This window comes from Macrobrachium nipponense, chromosome 28, assembly GCF_015104395.2.
Source record: "Macrobrachium nipponense isolate FS-2020 chromosome 28, ASM1510439v2, whole genome shotgun sequence".
Lineage (NCBI taxonomy): Eukaryota > Metazoa > Arthropoda > Malacostraca > Decapoda > Palaemonidae > Macrobrachium > Macrobrachium nipponense.
Window position 1 is genome coordinate 16,211,885 of NC_087217.1, and position 22,870 is coordinate 16,234,754.

At 38.8% G+C, this 22,870-nt stretch overlaps 2 protein-coding genes across 8 annotated transcripts in view; both read left to right on the forward strand.

Annotated features, from left to right (window-relative positions):
• LOC135201459 (uncharacterized) overlaps nt 1-22,870 on the forward strand; it is a 206,380-nt gene that overhangs the window by 162,923 nt on the left and 20,587 nt on the right. For all 7 annotated transcript variants that reach the window (XR_010311543.1, XR_010311540.1, XR_010311544.1 and 4 more), the window contains exon 6: nt 7,025-7,179. The gene's annotated coding sequence lies outside the window, so the exon portion shown is untranslated. The remainder of the gene's footprint in view (nt 1-7,024; nt 7,180-22,870) is intronic.
• LOC135201911 (uncharacterized) lies at nt 8,315-11,333 on the forward strand (the record flags this gene model as incomplete). Its single annotated transcript, XM_064231208.1, has 2 exons — nt 8,315-8,794; nt 9,102-11,333. Coding segments are annotated over 2 exons (990 nt in total), but the record flags the coding sequence as incomplete, so codon positions are not given.

A 22,870-nucleotide genomic window follows, 5' to 3' on the forward strand; every position in this document is an offset into this window, starting at 1 on the left:
CCCCTAATCTGTTCTCCTCCTCATCCTTATGCTCCTTCTCCTCCTCCTTCTCCTCCACCTAATCTGTCTCCTCCTCATCCTTATCATCCTTCTCCTCCTCCTTCTCCTCCACCTAATCTGTCTCCTCCTCATCCTTATGCTCCTTCTCCTCCTCCTTCTCCTCCACCTAATCTGTCTCCTCCTCATCCTTATCATCCTTCTCCTCCTCCTTCTCCTCCACCTAATCTGTCCGTATCCTCCTCTCCCTCATACCTTCTCCTCCCTCCTTCTCCTCCACCTAATCTGTCTCCTCCTTTCCTTATCCCCTCCTCCTCCTCCTCCTTCTCCTCCAGCTAATCCGTCTCCCTCCTCTCCTCACCTTCCGCCCTATCCGTCTTCCCTCCACTCCATTCTCTCCGTCTCATCCTTCTCCTCCTCTTTCTCTTCAACCTAATTTTTCTCCTCCTCCTTCCCCTCCACTTTATCTGTCTCCTCCTCATCCTTATCATTCTCTTCCTCCTTATCCTCCTCCTCTTCCATCTCCTCCACCTATTCTGTCTCCTCCTCATACTTATCATCCTCCTCCTGCTTCTCTTGCTCTTTCTCCTCCACCTAATCTGTCTCCTCCTCATCTTTATCATCCTCCTCTCTTCCTCTCCCCTTCCTCATCCTTCTCCTCCCCTACGCCCTCCTCCCTTCCCCTCCTTCCTCCTCCTTCTGCCTTTTCTTCCTCCAACCTAATCTGTCCCTCCCTCCTTCCCCTTCCTACCTTCGTTATCATCCTTCCTCCCTTCTCTTTCTCTCCAACCTAATCTCCTCCTCCTCCATTCCCTTTCCAAAACCCCCCCCCCCCCTAATCTGTCTCTCCTCCCTTCCCTTATATCTTCCCTCCTCCTTATCCCCCATCCCTCCTCTCCTCCTTCTCCTACACCTTAATCCTGTCCGTCTCCTCCTCCCTTATCATCCTTCCTCCCGCCTCCTCCTCCCCAACCTATTTTGTTCTCCCTCTTCCCCACTCATCCTCTCTCCTTCCTTCCTCCTCCTATCCAATCCCCTTTTTAATCCTCTTCCATCCTTTCCACCCTCAATCTCTCCTCCTCCTCCACTCCTTCACTCTGTTCTCCTCTCTTATCATCCTCCTCCTTCTCCTCCCCATCTTAATCCTCCTCCTCTCCTCCTACCTCCTTCCCACTATCTCCTCCTTTTTTTTTCTCCTTTTCTTAATCCTTCCTCCTCCACCTAATCCTCCTCCTTTTTTATTCTCCTCCTTATTCATCCTCCTCCTTTCCTCCTACCTACTCCAACCCTCCTATCCTCCTCCTCCTATTCCTTATTCTATCCTTCTCCTCCAATCCTTCTCCTCCACCTTGAATCCTTAATTAATCCTGTCCTTTTTTTCCTTCCTCCTCCATCTAACTCTATCCCCTCCTTTTTATTCCTTCCCCATCATCCTCTACCTCCTCCTTCTCCGCCACCTAATCTGTCCTCTCCTCATCCTTATGCTCCTTCTCCTCCTCCTTCTCCTCCACCTAATCTGTCTCCTCCTCATCCTTATCATCCTTCTCCTCCTCCTTCTCCTCCACCTAATCTGTCTCCTCCTCATCCTTATGCTCCTTCTCCTCCTCCTTCTCCTCCACCTAATCTGTCTCCTCCTCATCCTTATCATCCTTCTCCTCCATAAACGTCTCTCCACCACCTAATCTGTCGTCTCCTCCTCCTTCTTATCATCCTTCTCCTCCTCCTTCTCCTCCACCTAATCTGTCTCCTCCTTAGCCTTATCCTCCTCCTCCTCCTCCTTCTCCTCCAGCTAATCCGTCTCCCTCCTCCTCCTTCTCCTCCTCCTTATCATCCTTCTCCTCCTCTTTCTCTTCAACCTAATTTTTCTCCTCCTCCTTCCCCTCCACTTTATCATCTTTCTCCCTACCTCCTCCCCAACTAATTTGTCTCCATCTTATCCTTACTCATCCCCTCACTCCTTTTCTCCTACCTCTTATCATCCTTTTGCCTCCTCTTAATCCTCTCTCCCACCTAATTTGTCCCTTCTCATTCCTTATCATCTTCCTTCTCCTTCCCTCCTCTTAATCAGACTATCCTTTCCTCCTTCTCCTCCCGATTCATCTGTTCCTCTCCTCCTCGCTCCTCCTCTCCTCCTCCTTCATCTTCTCCTCCCTCTTTCTCTTCCCTTCTCCTCCACCTAAATCTCTTCTTTTTATTCTTCGGCTCCTTAGTCTATCCTCTTTCTCCTCCTCCTTTCTCCTCCACCTAATCTGTTCTCCTCCCTCCTCCTCCTTTCCTCCTCCTTCTCTTCCTCTCCCTTTCTCTCCGCTCCTTCTCCTCCACCTAATCCTCCTCCTTTTTATTCTCCTCCTTATCATCCTTCTCCTCCACCTAATCCTCCTCCTTTTTATTCTCCTCCTTATCATCCTTCTCCTCCTCCTTCTCCTCCACCTAATCTGTCTCCTCCTCATCCTTATGCTCCTTCTCCTCCTCCTTCTCCTCCACCTAATCTGTCTCCTCCTCATCCTTATCATCCTTTCTCCTCCTCCTTCTCCTCCACTAATCTGTCTCCTCTCATCCTTAATGCTCCTCCTCCTCCTCCTTCTCCCTCCACTCTAATCTGTCTCCTCCTCCATCCTTATCATCCTTCTCTCCTCCTTCTCCTCCACCTTATATTTTCTGTCTCCCCTCATGCTTATTGCTCCTTCCTCCTCTCCTTCTCCTCCACCTAATCTGTCTCCTCCTCATCCTTATCATCCTTCTCCTCCTCCTTCTCCTCCACCTAATCTGTCGTCTCCTCCTCCTTCTTATCATCCTTCTCCTCCTCCTTCTCCTCCACCTAATCTGTCTCCTGCCTTTGAAGGCCTTATCTCCCTCCTCCTCCTTCTCTCCAGCTAATCGTCTCCCTCCTCCCCTTCTCTCCCTCCTTATCATCCTTCTCCTCCTCTTCTCTCAACCCTAATTTTCTCCTCTCCTTCCCTCCACTTTATCTGTCTCCTCTCAATCCTTATCATTCTCTTCCTCCTTATCCTCCTCCCTCTTCATCTCCTCACCTATTCCTGTTCCTCCTCATACTTATCATCCTCCTCCTGCTTCTCTTGCTCTTCTCCTCACCTATTATCTGTCTCCTCCTCATCTTTATCATCCTCCTCTTCCTTCTCCTCCTCCTCCTCATCCTTATCCTCCTACTCCTCCTCCTTCTCCTCCTCCTCCTTCTCCTCCAGCTAATCTGTCACCCTCCTCCTCCTTCCCCTACTCCTTATCATCCTTCTCCTCCTCTTTCTTCTCAACCTAATCTTTCTCCTCCTCATTCCCCTCCACCTTATCTGTCTCTTCCTCGTACTTATCATCTTCCTCCTCCTTCTCCTCCTCCTTCTGCTCCTCTTTCTCCTCCACCAAATCTGTCTCCTCCTCATCCTTATCATCCTCCTCCTCCTTCTTCTCCTCCTCCTCCACCTAAATCTGTCTCCTCCTCATCCTTATCATCCTCCTCCTCCTTCTCCTCCTCCTGCCTGTCTCCTCCTCATCCATGTCATCCTCCTCCTTCGCCTTCTTCTCCTCCTTCTCCTCCACCTCCTCCTCCTCCTTATCATCCTTCTCTTCCATCTAATCCTCCTCTTATCATCCTTTTCCTCCTCCTCCTCCTCCTCCTTCAACTAATTCTCCTCCTTATTACCTTCTCCTCCTCCTCCTCCACCACCTCCTCCACCTTATCATCCTTCTCCTCATCCTTCTACTCCACGTAATCCTCCTCCTCCTCCTCCTCCTCCTTCACCTAATTCTCCTCCTTATCTAACTTCTCCTCCTCTTCCTCCACCTCCTCCTCCTTATGCTCCTTCTCCTCCTCCTTCTCCTCCACCTAATCCTCCTCCTCATCATTCTTCTCCTCCTCCTGTATCATCCCTCTCCTCCTCCTTATCATCTTCCTGCATTTCTTCAATCTACCCCTTTATTCGTTTCTTCCTTTGCCTCATCTTCCAAATCCCTCTCTTCATTTTCCTATCCCTTTCTATTCTTTCTTCCCCCTCTTTATCCTTCTCTTCCCATCTCTCGTTTTCCTCCTCCTCCGCCCCTTCCTTATCCTACCGTTTATCCTCCTTATCTCCCAGCTCCTCTCAGTCATCCTAATTTGCATTCTTATCCTCCGCATCATCCTAAACTCCTTTTTGCTTCTCCTCGTAACCTAATTCCTCTTCCTCTTCCTACCTCCTCCTTTTTTTTACTTTTTTCCTCCTCATCCTTCAGCTCTTTTACCTCTGATTATCGTAATCTTCCTTTAACTTCTCTTTCTCCTCTTCTCCCTACTCTTACTTTTCTTCTAATTTTCCTAATCCTCCTCATCCTCTTCTTCTTCTAACTCTTCCTTATTAAAGAATGTTCTTCCTCTATCTCTCCTCTTTCACTTCTCGCTCTCATGTTGATCCTTATACCTCCCTGCTTTTATTCTTATCTCCATTCTTTGATAGTTCTTCTCTCCTCTTATTCCCTTCTCATCTCAATCTTCTTCCTTCTTAACGTTCCATTTCCTAAGTTTCTTTTCTACTCTTTTCCTTTTAAGTTTTCCCTTTTAATTAATCCTTATTTTCTCTTTTCCTCTTTTAATTCTTTCTCCTTCCCTGACTTTCTGTTCTTTCCTCCTCTCCTTTCTCCCATTGCCTCTTTTCTCTTGCTCCCTTCCTTCTCTCTTTCCCTTTCTTTTCACCCTCTTTGTGTTCCTTTACTTTTGTTCATTCTTCCATACTCTTCTCTCCTCCTTTCATTCCCACTTTTCCTCTTCTTCACTTCCCTCCTTCCCTGTCATCCTTAGTTTCTCTTTCATATATTCCCTTTTTTCCTTTTTTTTTCTTCAATTCTTTCCTCTTGTTTCCTTTTTTTCCATTTCATCTTTTCAACATGACCCTCTCTTCACTTTATCCTTTCCCCTTCATCTCCCCATTCCACTTTTTTGTTTTTTCTTGCTTTTTTTTCTTCTTCTATCTCCTCTCCTCCTATAGTCCTTTCTTACTTACCTTCCCATTTTTTTTCATTTATGTTTTTCATCCTTCCCGTTTGATTCTCCCATCTTCATATTTTCTGTACTTATTTCTCTTTCCCTTTCTTCTCCTCTTTACGTTTTCTTTTCCTTAGTTGTTTTCTCTGTAACCTCTTTATTCTGTTTCCTCTGTTCCTCTTCCTTCCTCCCCTGTATCTTCTTTCTCTCCTTTGTCTTCCTTTTTCCTACTCTTTTCTTCTTTGCTTTATTTTACCCTCTTTGTTATTATTTTCCCTTCTTCATCCTCCTTCTCTTCTGTCCCCCCTACTTTTATTCCTTCTTCTCCACTTATCTTTCTTGTTTGTCATTTGAACATTTTGCTCTTCGTTCCCTTTCATTTACTTTCATTGTTCTTTTTTATATTTACTGTTCTTTCTCCTCCTTTTCTTATTCTTTTTTTATCCTTTCTGTTCTATGTCCCCTTTTCTCTTTTCATTTATTCCTCCTTCTCCTTTTTTATCTTCGTTACATTTCACCCTCTTTTTCTCATTTGCCTTTGCATTTATTCCTTGACTTCCCCCTCCCCCTTCGCCGCTTATTCTTTTTATTCTCGCTTTGTTCCTCCCTTCTCCTTCCTTCGTCTTTTTGGCAATCTTTCCTTTTCCTCTTTTTTTTCTTTTCTTTTACCCTTAATTCCTCATCCTTATCCTTCTCCGTTAATTTTTCCATCTCTCATTCTTCTTTCTCAAGTTTCCAAATTTCTTATTTTTCTGTTTCTCTTCCTATTCTTCATTCTTTATATTTTTCTTATTCAATTCCTCGTCTTTTTTATTTTATGCCTCCTGTCTTCTTTATTTTTCTTCTCCTCCCCTTTGTCTTCCTATTCAATTTTCTTTTCTCCTTTCGTATTTCGTAAATTTTTCTTCTTTTCTTCATTTCTTTCTTCTTCTTCCTACGCTTCCCTCTTTTCTTCCTCCATCCTCCCTCCTCCTCTTGGTTTTCCTTTTTTTTCATTCCTCCTCATCCTTCTTTATTTTCCTCCTGATCATCCTTATCCTCTATCATTATCCTATTCCTCCCAATCATATTCCTCTCCTTTATCGTTATTTTTTATTCCTAGTATTGCTTTTCATCTTTTCCATCGTTATTCTAAGAAACATCTTTCCTCGTTATTATCCTTTTCTTCTCATTATTATCCTTTTCCTTTCATTATTATCTTGTTTTAATCCATTTTCCTCATTTTTCGATCTTTCTTCTAATCATCTTAACCCTGTCCTCACTTCCCTTAGCCTTCCCGTTTTATCATTATCCTCATCTTTCTCCTTATCATCCTTATCCTTTCCTTGTTTATCCTCTGTTCCTTGTCCATTGTCTTCTTCCCTCTTCCTTCTCCTCCTCTTTCTTACACTTCCTCATCATTATCTGCATCCTCCCTGTAATAATCCTAATCCTTTTAACCCTTATTTCTTATCCTCTCTATCCACCTCATATTCTCAGTCATTCCCTGATCCTGTCTTTTCTTCTTCCTTCGTTCTTCCTTTATTCTGTCTATGCGTCTTCCCATTTCTTTTTGTTTTAAAGTTGATATTTTAAGTTATTCTATATTTTATCTTTTTAATATGTTCTTTCTTCCAGTTTTTATTAATAAGAATTGAAGAGAATGTCCATTTGCAAATATTTCTTTTATGATTATAATTCAACATTCTACATTTGTTACATATACCATTAATTGTTTTATATGAACGTTATTCAACATTCTACATTTATTGTTTCTTATTAATCTTCTTTTATCAGTGTTATTCAACATTCTACACTTATTACACATGTGATTATCTTTAATGATTATAATTCAACATTCTGCAAATGTTAAATCTATCATTATTTGTTTTATGCATGTTATTCAACATTCCACATTTATTGTTTCATATCTTCTTTTATCGGTGTTATTCAACATTCTTCACTTATTTCATATATGATTATTTCTTTTATGATTATAATTCAACATTTTAGATTTGTTACGTATACCATTATTTGTTTTATATGAACGTTATTCAACATTCCACATTTATTGTTTAGGGCGAAGTCTTTTCTCAAGCTCTCGTATGTTGAGTACTGTACACCTCTTCTGCATTGGATGGGTTGCCAGATGTACTACGCCCTCCCAACACACTTTCGATTCACTGCCAATATTCCTCTTCTCGGCCTTCTCCTACAACCGACTAACTCCTCAGGTATTTTCTTTTGCATGCTCTCTCTCTTTCCTTGCAGTTTTTTCTTTTTATGGATATTTCTGTAATTATCACCCTTCCTTTATTTACTTTCCTTCTGTCAATTCTTATTCTTCCTTTTAACTGTTTTCATTGTTCCTCATCCTTCATTTCTCGCCCCATCTTTGCCTCCTCCTCCTCCTCCTCCTCCTCCTCCTCCTCCTCCTCCTCCTCCCTCTCATCTGCTTCCTTCCCCACTTATCCTACCTTTTCATTTCCGTGTTCATAATCCCTTTGTTTTTGCTTCCTCTTGTCCTTTCCCCTTTTTCTCCTTTCATCTTTTCCAATAATCTTTCTATTCATTATTTTGCAACCCTCTGTCCCCCTTTTCTGTCTAGTTTCTCCCTTATTATGCTTCTTCCTTTCATTTCTCATTACCCTTATGTCTTTTTCTTTTCTTCCTTATTCTCTTTTTCCTACCCTTCGTCCCTCGTTCCTCATTCTGTTTTACCTTCATCCCTTCCTCCTCGTCCTTCCATTTTACTACTTCCCTTTCTGCATTCTCTTTCTCTCTCTCTCTCTCTCTCTCTCTCTCTCTCTCTCTCTCTCTCTCTCCATTTTTCTTACTTTTCTCCTTTCTGCTTCTCTCTTTCCTTCCTCTTTCCTCCTCAAGTCTTCCTCTTTTTCTACTGCTTATTCCCCTCATTCCGCTCCCTAACATTTACTCCTTATCTATTCCCTTCTGATTTTTTCCCCTCGTAGCCTGCCCTTTCTTTCTTTTATTTTCCGTTTATCTACTTTCCTTCTTTCTCCCTCTTTTCCCTATTCTTTCTCTCTTTTCGTATCCACTTCTCGTAAACTCCCCTTTTCTTTTCCCATTTTGCTCATTCCTTTTCTCTCTTCCTCCCTTACCAATTTCCTTTCCCCTTCCCTTTTGATCTTCGCATTTCATCCTTCCTCGTTTTTCTTTTTTCTTTTATTTTTCTTCCATTATTTATTTTGTATTTCTTCCACTTCTTCTTTCCTCTTTTCATTACTCATGCTCCTTTGAATTTCTTTGTTCTTGGTCAGATTCCTCCCTGTTTTCTTTCTCCACTTTATCCTTTATTTCTTTTATTTCTCTTTCCTCTTTTCATTTGACTTGTCATAATTCCTTCATCTTTTATTTGACCTTTTTTTCCTAACATTCTCCTCCTTTTCCTTTTTTCCTTCTCCTGTACCATATCTTTCATATTTTTTTCTGTTCCCTCTTCCTCCTTTTCTTGATTATTCTTTTTCCGTGTTTCTTATTATCATCATTCCCTTCTTCATACTCTTTTCCATTTTCCTTCGGTTATCTATCCCACAGCTTCCTTTGTGTCTTTCATTGTTTACTCTCCCTCATCAATTCTTCACATCTTCCTTTTCCTCCCTAATTCTTCCTCCTCTCCCCTTTCTCATCCCTCTCTTCTCCCTTTCTCTACCTTTATTCCCTCCTCTTTCTCTTCTTTATTCTTCCCTTTACCTTTCCTTTCTCCTCCTCCTCCTCCTCCTTCTTCTTCTTATCTTCCCTACCCTCCTTGCGTGTGCTTATAATTCTTCCCTATTTTCTCCCCCACCCCATATATTCTACTTTTCTTCTTTTTCCTACTTGCTTTTTTCTTAATCTTCTATTTCTTTCTTCTCTTCATCCTATTTCATTTCTTCTTAAGTCCTCATCATTCTTCTTCCTCCTTAATCCCTCATCCTTTCCCTTTTTATCGCTTCTGTCATATCTCCTCATTCTCCTTTATCTCTTCGCCCCTCCTTCCCTTATCTCTTTCTGTTGCCCACATTCCTGATATTCTCTTCATTCTCTTTTTCTTTCTCCTTTGATTCTCCTTCGAACTTTATTTATTCTGTTTAAAGTCTTCTTCTGAATCTTCAAATATTTTGTTACTTTCTCATTTTTCTTTCATCTTCTTTAGTTTTATTCTGTTTCTAGTGTCTTTTTCCTTATCCTGTTTCTGTTTATATCTTCCCTTTTCAATCTCCTACTCTTTTTACCTTCTTGTTCCTCATTATTCTCTTCTCTTTCAATTCTTCTCTATCCTCTTTATACCTCTTCCTGTTTTTTTCCTCTTCTGCCTCCTTTCAATCCCATTAACTTACTTAGTTTCTGTCTTTCTCTTACACTTCTTTTTTCCTGTCTTACTTCCTCCTTCAATTCCTCTTTCTCTCTGTTCCCTCTCTTTCCTCTTTCCTTCATCCTCCCTTTCTTCTCTTCTTTCCTTATTGTACTTTCTATTTATGGTCTCCTGCTATTATCCTTCTTAAACCTTTCATATCTCATTCTCTCTTTCTTCCTCTTCTTCTCTTCTACCATATTTTCGTCACCTTCCTTCCTTCTCTCTTATTCTTTCTTATCCTCTTCCTTTTTATTTTTCTCTCACTTGTCTTCATCTGTTTCTTCTTCCTCATTCTTTCCTTCGTCCTAATTATACTGTTTCTTCCCAACCCAATTTCACTTTCTTTTATATCTTTTTTCCTTTTTCCCTTCTTTGTCTTGTCTTCAATCTTTCTCTTTCTTCTGCCCATTTACTTAATCCTCTTTCTCTTTTTCCATTCTTATTCTTCGTTAGTTTCCTCTTCTTCATCTTTTTGCTCCTGTTCCTCTTCGTTTTCTATTCCTTTTGCTCATTTTCTTCTATCTCCTTCCCCTTCTCGTAGACCTTTCAATCTTTCTCTTCAACCTAGTCTCCCCATGCCTCTCTTTTTATTCTTTCTTCTCACCCATTTCTTCCCAGTAAACATTTTTTTTCTGTTCTCTCTTCTTCTGCCTTCTCTTCCTCTGATTCCATTTCCCCCGTTTTTCTTTTTCTTTTTTTGTCATCTCCCATTTCTCATTTTTTTGTTCTACCGTTTTTTGCTTCTCATAATTTTTTTTTTCTTCTCTTATTCTCTCAACTCAGTTCCTCATTTCCCCTCATTTATAATAATTTTCTCTTTCATTCCTTCTTTCCTCCTCCACCTTATTGCCTACTTCCTCTTCCTTTCATCTTTCACACTTTCCGCCTTGTTCTCCTTCACCTCCTCTTCCTTCTTTCATTCTTCCTTTTGCTTTCCTTCTCCTTCAAACCATTCCCAGTTTTCTTTTCTCAACTTTTTCTTCCTTTTTTCCCCTCTTCAGTCGTCCACATATTGTCCTCTCTTCTTACTTTTATTTTTCTTTCATTTCATTATCTACATTCTTATCCTCTTTTCAGATTTCCTTATTTTCAGTTTTCCCTCTTTTTTTACTCTTCTCTGGTTCTTCTTTATCTTCCCTTTCATTCTTTCCTTCTTTCTTCCCTCTTCTCTTATTCTCCTTTCATTTTGATCAAAACTCCATTTCCTCTTTACGTCTTTCTTCCTTCGCCTTTGCTACTTTCTCATCTTCTTTCATTTCATCTTCCTTTTCCTCTCTCTTTCTTCTTCCTTCTCTTTCTTATTTCATTCTTCCTTACACTCTAATTTCTCATTTTTATCTCTGTCTTTGTTTTTCCCTTTTCCTAATGCTTCTCTCCCGTTTCCCATCTTTCTTCAATTTAGGCTTTTTCTTTCTCTCTCCCCATTTCTCTGTGTTCTGCTCTTAATCATAATCCTCATTTCCCACCATCCTTTTCTTTCTTCTCTTTCAGCCTCCCAGCTCTCTTCATTCTTGCCTATCCATCGTTCTTCTTTTACTCTCTTCTCTTCTTTCTCATTCTCCTTTCTCTTCTTTCAATTGTATATGGTCTCTTCGTTCGTGTTTTCATGGCTTCTCATTATTCTTAACATATTTCCTTCATACCTCTTCACCCATAAACATCTTTCCTCCCTTCACGTCCTCTTTTCATTCCTTTCTTTCATTTTTTCTTTTCTTTTCTTTCCCCTTGCTTCCTTACCGTCCTCCAGTCTTCCTCACCTAACATTCTCTTCATCTTTCCCTCCTTAATTTTCGTAATTACTTTTATCTTGTCTTTCTCCCTCTCTCTGTTTCTTAATTTCATTCTTTAATCCTCCTCTTTTTTCTACTCCTCTTTCTCCCTCTTCTCCCTTTCTTTCTCCTCATTCTCCTTTACTTCATTTCTTGCCCTTCCGCGTCTTTTTCTCTAATCTTTTCATATGTCTTTTCCCATTTCTTCCTTCAGTTCCTCGTCTTCTTTATCCCCTTTATCTGTTTCCTTTAGTCTCGCCTTTCTTTGACTGTTTCTTCTCCCATTTCTTCCTCTTTTCAATTTAATTCTTCCTTATGCGTCTTCCCTCTTTTCTCCCCTGCTTTTCTCTACCTCCTCTCCTTTGTTTCTCTCTTTACCTTTTATTTCACTTGTTTCTATTTCTGGTCATTTCCTCTGCGTTATCGTTTCTTCCTTCCCATCTTCCTTCTCTTTCTCTTTCTTCTATCTCCTTTCTGTCTGCCTCCTACTATCTCTTCTTCTTCTTCTTCATTCTCCTATTCCTTTACCACAAACCCCTTACTCTTTTTCCTTTTCCCTTTCTTGCTCCTCTCATCTTCTTCTTCTTCATCTTCCTCTTCCTCTTTCTTTGTTTCTGTCCTTTCTTTCGTTGATTCATTCTCCAAATTCTTATCTTGCCTCTTCCTTTTTCCTTTTTCTTCCTCCTTACAACTCTTCATTATACTTCATCATCCTCCCTTCTCTCCTCCTTCTCTCTTTCTTACTCCTTATCAACCTCGTCTTACTTTTGTCTTTCCTTCTTTCCCTTATCTCCTCCTTACTTCACTTTCCTTTCCTACCTTCCATTTTCCACTTTCTCTTGATCCTCATTCCCTAATTTCTTATCGTTCCTTATTTTATTCATTTCCTTCATCTCTCTCCGTCTCCTCTTCCTCCTTCTCTTCCTCACTACTTCCTAATATTTCTTTTTTTTTCTTCTTGTATTCCTCTTTATTCTCCTCTTTGTCCTTCCCTCCTTCCTCTGTGTGTCCCACCTCTTCCTCAATCCTTGCCGATTTCTTCCTTCCATTCTTCCTCTTTCTCTGCCTCTTTCTCCATTCCTTCCTTTCTAAAATCCATTTCCTTGCCTCATTTTATTTCCCCATCTGCCTTTTTTCTTCCTTTTCATCTCGCTTTCTTCCTAACTACTTCCTTTCCCTTTTCTTCTTCTTTTCACGCTTACATTTTCTTTCTGCCCTATGCTGCTTCCATTTCCCCTTTCCTTCCTACTAATCCTTCTTCCTTAGCCCTACATTCTGTTCCGCCCCCTTTATCTTTCTATTATTTTCATTATTTTTCACGGTATTCCTTATCTTTCTCTATCTTCCCTTCTTTCCTCCTCTTCCATTGTTTGATACCTCCATTATTTTTCTATTGTTCTCCTACTCACGTTTCCTTTTACCCTTTTTCTTTTACTTCCTTTCATTACTCCTTATCACCTTTTTCCTCTTTCCATATTTCCAACTCTTTAAAGCATTTTTTCTTTGCCCGATACTTTCGTGCTTATCATCTTCCTCGTTTTCCTTTCATTTTTTACCTTTCTCTCATTCCTCTTTCTCATCTTTCCTCCAGTTCTTGCCTATTTTTTTCTCTTATTTATTTATTTGTTTTTCTTCTTCCCCTCCTCCGCATCCTATCGCTCCTCATTCTCCCAAATTCCCTTATTTCCTTCTGTCTACTTTTTGCTGTCTCCTGCTCCATTCCTTTCTTCCTTCCCAAAATCATTCCCTTCCTTTTCTTTTCAATCCCCTCTGTCTTCTTTCTCATCTTCCTCTTTCGCCCTAAAATCTTCCTCTTCCTTATTCTTCTTTCATTCCTTTTCTTATTTCCTTTCTTCTGTTATCCTCTCTTTGCTCCTCCTCATCTCCTTTTCTTTCTAACGAGTCTCCCTCCTCCCTCTTTCTTCCCCTCTACTTTTTCATATTTTCCTCCTTCTTCTTCTACTTTTCTTCGTTCTAAACATTCTTCTCCTCTACCATTTTCCTCTTCTTTCTTTTTCGTCTTCTTCTTTCTAACCATTCTCCCTCCCTCTTCCTTCTCCTCTACTCCTCTGTTATTTTTCATCTTCTCCACCCTTTTCTTCTTCTTATTCTTCTTCTTCTTCTTGCTTTTAATAACAATTCTTACTTCCTCTTTCTTCACCTCTATCCTTCTACCTCATTCTTCTTCTTCTCTTCTTCTTCTTCTTCTTCTTCTTCTTTCTAACCATTCTCCCTCCTCCTTCTTTCTTCACCTCTATCCTTCTACCTCATTCTTCTTCTTCTTCTTCTTTTTAACCATTCTCCCTCCTCCTTCTTTCTTTCACTCTATACCTTCTACTCATTCTCATTCTTCTTCTTCTTCTTCTTTCTAAACTTTTCTTCGTCCTCTCTCTTCAACTCCTATCCTTCTATCTCATTCTTCTCTTCTTCTCTTCTTATTCTCCTAACCATTCTCCTTCGTCCCTCTTTCTTCACCTCTACCCCTCTATCTCATTCTTCTCCTCTACCATTTTCCTTTTCTTCTTCTTCTTCTTCTTCCTAACTTCTAACTCTTCCCTCTTTCTTCTCATCAACTTTTCTGTTATTTTTCATCTCTACCCTTTTCTTCTTCTTCGTCTTCTTCCTAACCATTCTAACTCTTCCCTCTTTCTTCTCATCTACTTTTCTGTTATTTTTTAATCTTCTCTGCCCTTTCCTTCTTCTCCTTTCTCCCTCCTCCCTCCTCCCTCTTTTTTCTCTTCTGCTCTTCTGTTATTTTTCATCTTCTCTACCCTTTTCTTCTTCTTCTTCTTCTTCCTAACCATTCTCCCTCCTCCCTCTTTTTTTCACCTCTACCCTTCTATCTCATTCTTCTCCTCTACCGTTTTCCTCTTCTATTTCTTCTACTTCTTCTTTCATTCCTTTTATCCTTTTTCCCCTCCTTTTATTCCTTTTTATCCCTTTTCCCCTCTTTTTTAACCTGTTTTTTCCGTTTTGCCTTAGTATCTTTTCTTCTTCACTTATTCCTTTCCTTTTCTATCCTCTGGCCTCTTTTCCTTTGCCCTTTTCTTCTATTTGTCTCTTATTACCTCTCTCCTCTTCCTCTTCTTTCTCCCTCTTACCTTCCTCTCCATCCTCTTTCTGTTACTTTACCTTTTCCTTCTTGACTTCTTCCTTTTTGTCTTCTTTTATGTCTCATTTTCTTGTCTTATTTATCTTCCTCTCAATCCTCCTCCTTTTCTTTTTTCACTCACCTTTTCTTCCGTACACCTTTCCTTCCTTAATTTGCTTGTTTTTCTTTCGCCTCATTTCTTTATTGTTTATTCCTCCTCCTCCTCCTCCTCTCCTCTCCTCCTCCTCCTCCTCCTCCTTCTTCTTACTTACTTGAATTCTTCTACCTACTTTTTCCATCCGTGCTTTCTTCCTCCTTCTGTGTCACTCTTTCCTTCTTCCATCTGTCTTGTCTTCCCACTGTTTCGTCATTTCCTTCCTCTGTCTTCCTTTCCCTTCTTTCCTTATTCTTGCTTTTTTTTACTAATGTCATTGCTTTTATTTTGCTTTCTCCACTTCTTCCTTTCCACTTAATTCATTTTACTCTTCTATTTTTCCCTCACATCTTCCTTCTTATTCTTTACTTTCTATCCTTTTTTCTCTCCTCTGTTTATTTCTTTCGTCAGTGTTTCTTCTCCTACCTCTCCTTTCTTTTCTCTCTCGTTTTCCCTTCATTACTCTCTTCTCTTTATATTCCTCTTCTGATCCTTCCTCCTTTCCCTTTATACCTTATCCTCCTCTCCCCTTTCCATTTTTATTTCATGTTTTTCTTTTTCTTCTTTTCCTTCCTTCCCCTCCTCTTCCCGTTATTCCTCTTTCCGTATTCATGTTCTTCCCCCTCCTTTCATTTACTTTCTATTCCTTTTTCCTATTTATCTCTTTCCTAGTCTTTCTTTCATTTATCATTTCATCATTTTCATTTTCCCTCCATCTTTCCTACTCTTCCCCCTTCTCTTCCGTCTCCCTTTTCCTATCTTTCTCATACCTTTTATTTTCTCCTCCTCCCTTTCTTCCTTTTCCTGTTTTCCACTTTCTCTTCTTCTCTGTCCTCTTAGTAGTTATGTGCTCCCTTCTGTTCTTTTGACTCTCCTTCCTCTCCTCCTCCTCCTCCTCCTCCTCATCTTTCTTCTTTCTCTTTCCTTTCATGTTGCTCGTTGCTCGTCCTTCCCTCTTCCCTCCCAACAGGATTCCCTGGTCTCCTTTCTTGCCCTATCTTTATTTCTTCCAACACCTCTACTTTCTCCTTCTGTCACTCTTTCACCGATTTTTTACCTTCTCTTTTCATTATCTATAATACCCTTTCCCCCCCACCTTCATATCTTTCCTCTTTTGCTAGTTCTTTCTTCTCATTTTCTTATTCTGGCTCTTTCTCATTTTCCCTTTCCTCCTCACCGCCCCACCCGTCCTTCTATTCCGTTGCCGTTCTTACTTCCTTATCTCCAGTTCACTCCTTCTAGCTTCCTCCTTCTCCTCCTTCTTTCTTCCTTCCTCTTACTCTGGTTCCCATTTATACTTCTTCACATCGTTTCCTTCACCTAATTCCTCTTTTCCTTCTTGAATTCTTTTTCCTCTGTTTCATTATTCTCTTCTCCTCTCACTTCCTCTCTAATTCCTAATTTTCCTCCTATCTTGCCTCTTCTTTATTCCTTATTCTTCTTTCTCTTCTTTTTTTAATTTTTATTGTTTCTTCTTATCTTCCTTTCTTCTATTTTTTTTCCTTCTCTTCTTCTCCCTTTGGTTCTCTTCTCCTTCTCTTGTCTTCCCATTCTTCCTGCTCTTTATCATTCTACTTTGCTTCCAGCTCTTTCTGTTTCCTACTTTCCTCTTAATCTTCCGCTATCCATCCTTTCTTTTCCTGTCCCTTTCTTCTAATATGCCTGTTCTTTGCGTCTACCTCCTTCTCGTTCCACTCCTTTCCTTTTCCTATTTTTCACTTCTTCCTCTTTTGTTCCTCCCTACCTTCCTCCTCATTCTTTCTGTCTTCCCATCACTTCCCTTTCTATCTTATCTTTTTCTCGTCCCCTTTTTCTCTTTTCCTTCCTCTTTTCTTACTCTTATTCTTCCATCTCTGATTATGTTTCTAATCAATTCTATATTTCTTATCTTCTTTTTTCCCTTCTTTCCACTTTTTTCCTTTTTTCCACTCTTCATCCATCTTATCCTTTCACTTTACTCTCCCCCTCCTTTTTTCTCCTCCTGTCATACCCCTATCTTTCATTATGCTTAATATTCTTTCTCATTTCCTTTAATCTCATTTATTTTTCTACTCTTCTTCGTCTTCTTTTTCTTTCTCCATTGTTTCCTTCATTTCATTTCGTTCTTCCAGTTCCTCTGCTCTTTCCCCCTCTTCTTTCTCACTTTTTCCCTTACTCATTACACTCGCTTCTTCTATCTTTTTTTCCATCTGTCTATTTTCCTTTTCCTCCCTACCTTGCTCTCTTCGTTCATTTTTTCTCTCTATATCCCTCTTATCTTGTTCTAATCCTCCTTCTTCCTTCTCCGTCTCCTTTCTTTCTTCAGCTCTTCCAATTTCTTCCTTTTCCTTCATCTTCATCTTTCTCCCACTTCTTCACTGATTATACCCTTGTCTTTGTTTCCTTCTTAATAATCTGTTCTATCCCCTTGTTTTCCATTTCTTCTTACTTCCGTCTATCCTTTCAATTCCAGCCTCTCTTCTTTCCCTTTTCCATTTTTTTCTTTCTCCTCCTCCTCCTCCTTTCATATCTTCTTATCTTCCTTTCCCCCCTGTTATTCTCCTCTCTTCTAGTTTTTTCTCAACATAACATTATGCATTTCCTATCTCCTTTTTCTCTTTCTCCTTTATTTCTCATACTCCTTCATTCTTTTCCTCCCCTTAATAAAACTTTCTTTCTATTTTCCATTTCCTCCTTATCCTTCTTCCCAGTTCTTCCTTCCTCTCCTTTCTGCTCTACCCTATTCATCATCTCTGTCTATTTTTTCTCTTTCCCGCTCATATCTTGTCCCTTTTTAATCTTTCCCTCTATTTCCTTCGCTCTTTCCTCCACCTATTCCTAAATAGCATTATCCTCCATCTCTCCTTTCTCTACTTCCTTTTCCTCTTTCCTTTCATTCTTGTTTTAATCCTTTCCTTCTCTTTATTTTCGTTTTTTCTCTTCTCTGTCTTATCTTTATTGCTTTCTCTCCAATTTTTTCACCTCATTCTCCAGATTTTTCTGCTGACTCTTCTTATTTTCTTTTACTGTTACAATTCCTCTATTTCCTTTCCTGTTACTATCTCCTTCTCCTGATTTATTTTCTTCTTTCTTTACTCTTTCAGTTCTTTCCTATTTCCTTCTTATTTCCGTCTGTCTTCTCATCATTTTCCACATTTTTCCTCCTTCCCTCTTTCAGCTTTATCCTTTTCCTCTTTTTTCCCCTTTTCCATTCTCTTCCTCCTATCTTTTTCCTTTATTTCTCTTCCCGACTCATTTTCTTCGTACTTCTTTCGTGTTTCTGTCTTCCTAATTTTTCCTTATTTCTTCTTCTTTCTCTTCTAATTCCTTGGATTTTTCTTCCTTGTTTTCGTCCCTTTTTCTATTATATCTCTCTTCTCTAGTTCGCTTCGTTTTCTTAATATTTCTTTTCCTTTCTTTCTTTTTTCTGTTTCTTTCCCTTTTGCACTCATTCTCTCCTCACGCTTTCCTCTTATTTCCTGTCCCCTTCTTCCTTCTTTTTTCTTTTCTTGAATTCATTTCTTTTCATCCATCCATTACTCCTGCCTCCTTCCCCTTTACTTCCGTTTTTACCACATTCTCCTTCTCTCTAATTTTCCTTTTGCCTCCTTCGTACTTCCTCCTATTCTCTCTCCTCTTCTTCATCTTTCTTCTTTCCTTGTCTATTTATTTCCTTTTACATTCTTTCTCCCCGTTCCTCTCTTTCTTTCTTTAATTCTTCATCACCTTTTCCTTTTTCCAGTCTTCCTTTTGGTAATTCTCACATTTTTCCTTCTATTTCCATTCTTTTCATGTCTATTATGCCTCTTCTTCCTACTATCTCCCTTTTCATCTCATCCTCATCCTTCACCTTCCCATATTTCTTCCTTCCTTTTTCTGTCTCCTTCCTTCCTTCCTCCCCCTCCTCCCCCTCTTCATTTTCTTCGGCTTTGCTCTCTTTACCTTTTTCATCGTTCATCATTCCCTATTTTCTCATCTTATTATTGCAACCTCATCCTTTTTTCTCCTTGTTCCATCCTCCTTATACTCTTCCTTTATTCCTCTTCTACCTCTCCCCCTTTTCTACTCATTATTCTCTTTTTTCCTCATCTTTTATCTTTTCTTATGTCTTCTTGTTTTCCTTCTTCCTTCTCTTTTGTTTATTTTACCACCTTCTCTATCTCCTTTCACTTCACGGCATTTTCTTTTCATTTTTTCCCATTCTATCTTCATCTTTATTGTTCTTCCCTGTACCTTTATTCTCCATTGCCTTCTTTTTTTCCTATCAACATCTTTTTCTCTTCCTTTTCATTATCCTCCTTTTCTATTTATCACTTATTACCCCTCTTCCCCTTCTTATTTTTCTCTCCCACCTGTCTCTTCTTTACTATTATCTTCTTCATCTTTATCCTTTCCTCTCTCTCTCTCTCTCTCTCTCTCTCTTTTTATCTTTTTCTCTATTCCTTCCCTCTTTCTCTTGTTTCTCACTGTCTTTTTTCTTCTTTCTTATATCTTCTTACCTTTCTTCCAATACCGTTTTTCTGTTACCTCCATTGCTTCTTTCTCCTCGTCTCCTTTCCTTCCTGTTCATCATCCTTTCCTGTTTTCACCTCTTTCTTTATCTTTTTCCTTCTCCCTTATGATGTTCCCTTTTTGCTCTTCTCATTATTACTATTCTCTATTCCTTTCTTTCATCTGCCCTATCTCCTTTCCATTCTTTTCCTCTTTCCTTTTTCCCCGTCCATTCTGAATTATTTTTCTCTTGTTCTCCTTCACCTATTCTTTTTATACTCATCATCCTTCTTTCTCTTATACCTAGTTAGCTATTCCTGCTTTACACCACTTTTCTCATCAGTCTTCCTTTTATTTCCTTTTTTGTTAAATAAATCTCACCCTTTATACCTCTTTCATTTCTTAATTCTCTCTGCCTTCCATATGCTTTCCTTTATTTTAGCTTGTTTCATTTCATTCTTCCTCTTAAGTAATTTTCCTTCCATTTCTTCCTTTATTCTGTTATTGTTGCATGTATTTTGTTTTCATTCTTGTTTTCTACTGTGCTCACTTTTCACTTACTATTTGTCTTTCTTCTTCTTTTTGTATCTGTCATTTCCGTTTTCACTTTTAATTTCTTTTAATTTCTCTCTTTTCTATGCTCTTCTTTCTTTATTTCCCTTTCTTTAAAAGCCTTCAATTTACTCCTTCTCTTTTTAGTGCTCTCCTTTAAATTCCTCTTTGACATTTTGTTTTTCCTTACATTTCGTATCTTTCCAATGTCTATTTCTTCGCTGTTGTATTTTCGTTCCTGAAATGCTTTCTTTCCCATCTGTTGCATGCTTTTTTTTCTTTTGATATGCTTTTTACCTTTTTTCTACTTTACTGCATGAATTTCTCCTCTCATTTCTGGCATGCATTCCTTTTTTGTGATTTTTATTCGTAACTTGATTTTACCTTTTTCCTTTTATTTCAATTATTATAAACATTTGTTTTATTTGTTTTACTTCCATAATCATTTCTGACGTGCTATCTTCTTTCCCATTCATTATTGCATGCCTTTCATTCAAACTCTTAATTACCATACTATTCCGTGTCTTCTCTCTCTCTCTCTCTCTCTCTCTCTCTCTCTCTCTCTCTCTCTCTTTATTTTTAGCATGATTTAACAGCTCTTCCCCCTTTTATTAGCCCGTCCTTTTTTCCTTTTCTGAAATGCTTTGGCTCTTACCACCTCATTTCTCTTTCGTTTTTCCTTCCCTTCGTCTCGATCATGCTTTTACTTTTCATTCTGAAATTGCATGCTTCTCTATTTTTATTCCCTAGACTCTCAGCCTCTTGTTGCATGCTTTCTTTCCTTATCATCTCTGAAATGCTTTTTCCTTTCGTGCTCCAATTACATAACTTTTTAAATGGGTTTTCTGCAATTATTTTCACTTATCATCCTGATAAATGTTTCATACCCTTTTCCACTTACACATGCTTTTTATTATTTTTTTCATTCTTTCAGTTGCATATTTTTATTTTTTTTATTTTTCATTTGTCATATCTGACAGTCTTTTCTGTTACACCCATTTCCATATTTGACATTTTTTGCAATTTTTCCTCCAGTCCTGGAATAATTTCTTATGAATTTTTGACGTGCTTTACATTACTCTTAGCATATAGAAATACATATATTCCTTTTAAATTTCGGCCATGCTTGTCCAGTAAATGCATTTATCTTTCACTTTTGTTTCTAGTTTCAGCATATTTTTGCCTTTCTTCTTATACAACCTTTCTTTTTGACAATCTTTACTCTTTTTCTTATTGCATGCTCTTACCTCTATATCCATTTAACCTTTCTTTTATTTTGTTATCTGCTCCTTTTCCTATTGTTTTTTGCCATATTTTACCATTCTTCTTGCCTATTAAAGTTCATTGTTACTTTAACCATTCTTTCCGCCCATTACAACCCTCTTTTTTTTATTTAGTCCTTCTACCTGCCTATTACAAAGCTTAACTCTTAATTTTTATTTCTTCCTTGCTGTATATTCTTTCACCTAATTACATTCCTATGGTTCTCCCGGACTTCTTCCTGTCTGTTAGATGTCCTTCATCAATTCCTTCCTATTTGGAAAATGCTTCAGGCCTTTCATACTAATAACAGCATGTCCTTTTTATCATTTACATTCTTAAGAGCCATCAGCTGTTCTTCCTGCCTATTGCATGTCCTTCCTCTTTTAATCTCTAAAACTGCTTCACCCTTTCTTCTCCTTATTGCATGCACTTTTCTCTTTGTTACATAGATTTTCCAGCCTCTATTCCTGCCTATTATCTGCTTTTCTCTAATATAATTTTTACCACCTTATCCTTTCTTCTTGCTTTGTTGCATGCCAATCCTTATTTTTTCGATTTCAAAATTTTTTCGACTTTCTTACTGTCTATGAAACCAGGTTTCTTCCATTTTTGTATTTATTATATTTAGCCATTTTTCCAGCCCATTTTTTCCTTTCGTTCGTTTTCAGTCTTAATATGCTGAAGCCTTCCTTCCCGCTTATTGCATGCCCTTTCTATTTTCCTTTCTAATATGCTTTAGACTTTCTTCCCTCTTCTGTTTTCATTCCTTATATGCTCTAGCCTTTTTTTTCCTCTTATTGCAAGCCATCTCTGTTTTCATATCTAATATACTTCAGCCTTTATTCCCTCTTACTGCATGCCCTTTCTGTTTTCATTCCTTATCTACTGTAGCCATTTTTAATTCTTATTGCATGCCGTTTATGTTTTCATTCCTAATTTTTTTCAACCTTTCTTCCCTCTTACTGCATGCCCTTTCTGTCTTCATTCCTAATATGCTTTAGACTTTTTTCCTTATTCTGCTTTCATTCCTTATATGCTTTAACCATTATTCCTCATATTTCATTCCCTTTCTGTTTCCATTCCTAATATGCTTCAGCCATTCTTTCCTCCTATTGCATTCCCTTTCTGTTTTCATTCCTAATTTTCTTCAACCTTTCTTCCCTCTTATTGCATACCCTTTCTGTCTTCATTCCTAATATGCTTTAGACTTTCATTTCTTATTTGCTTTAGCCTTTTTTTCCTCTTATTGCATTCCCTTCCTATTTTCATTCCTAATATGCTTCATCCTTTCTTTCCCTCTATTGCATTCCCTCTCTATTTTCTCTCCTAATATGCTTCAGCCTTTCTTTCCTCCTATTGCATTCCCTATTGGTTTTCATTCCTAATATGCTTCAGCCTTTCTTTCCTCCTATTGCATTCCCTCTCTATTTTCATTCCTAATATGCTTCAGCCTTTCTTTCCTCTTATTGCATTCCCTTTCTGTTTTCATTCCTGATATGCTTCAGCCTTTCTTTCCTCCTTTTGTATTCCCTCTCTATTTTCATTCCTAATATGCTTCAGCCCTTCTGTCCTCCTATTGCATTCCCTCTCTGTTTTCATTCCTAGAATGCTTCAACCTTTCTTTCCTCTTATTGCATTCCCTTTCTGTTTTCATTCCTAATAAGCTTCAGCATTTCTTTCCTTCTATTGCATTCCTTTTCTCTTTTCATTCCTAATATGCTTCAGCCTTTCTTTCCTCCTATTGCATTCCTTTCTCTTTTCATTCCTAATATGCGTCAACCTTTCTTTCCTCTTATTGCATTCCCTCTCAGTTTTCATTCCTAATATGCTTCAGCCATTCTTTCCTCCTATTGCATTCCCTTTCTGTTTTCATTCCTAATATGCTTCAGCCTTTCTTTCCTCCTATTTCATTCCCTCTCTGTTTTCATTCCTAATATGCTTCAGCCCTTCTGTCCTCCTATTGCATTCCCTTTGTGTTTTCATTCCTAATATGCTTCATCCTTTCTTTCCTCCTACTGCATTCCCTTTCTATTTTCATTCCTAATATGCTTCAGCCTTTCTTTCCTCTTATTGCATTCCCTCTCTGTTTTCATTCCTAATGTGCTTCAGCCCTTATTTCCTCCTATTACGTTCCCTTTCTGTTTTCATTCCTAATATGCTTCAGCCTTTCTTTCCTCCTATTTCATTCCCTCTCTGTTTTCATTCCTAACATGCTTCAGCCATTCTTTACTCCTATTGCATTCCCTCTCTGTTTTCATTCCTAATATGC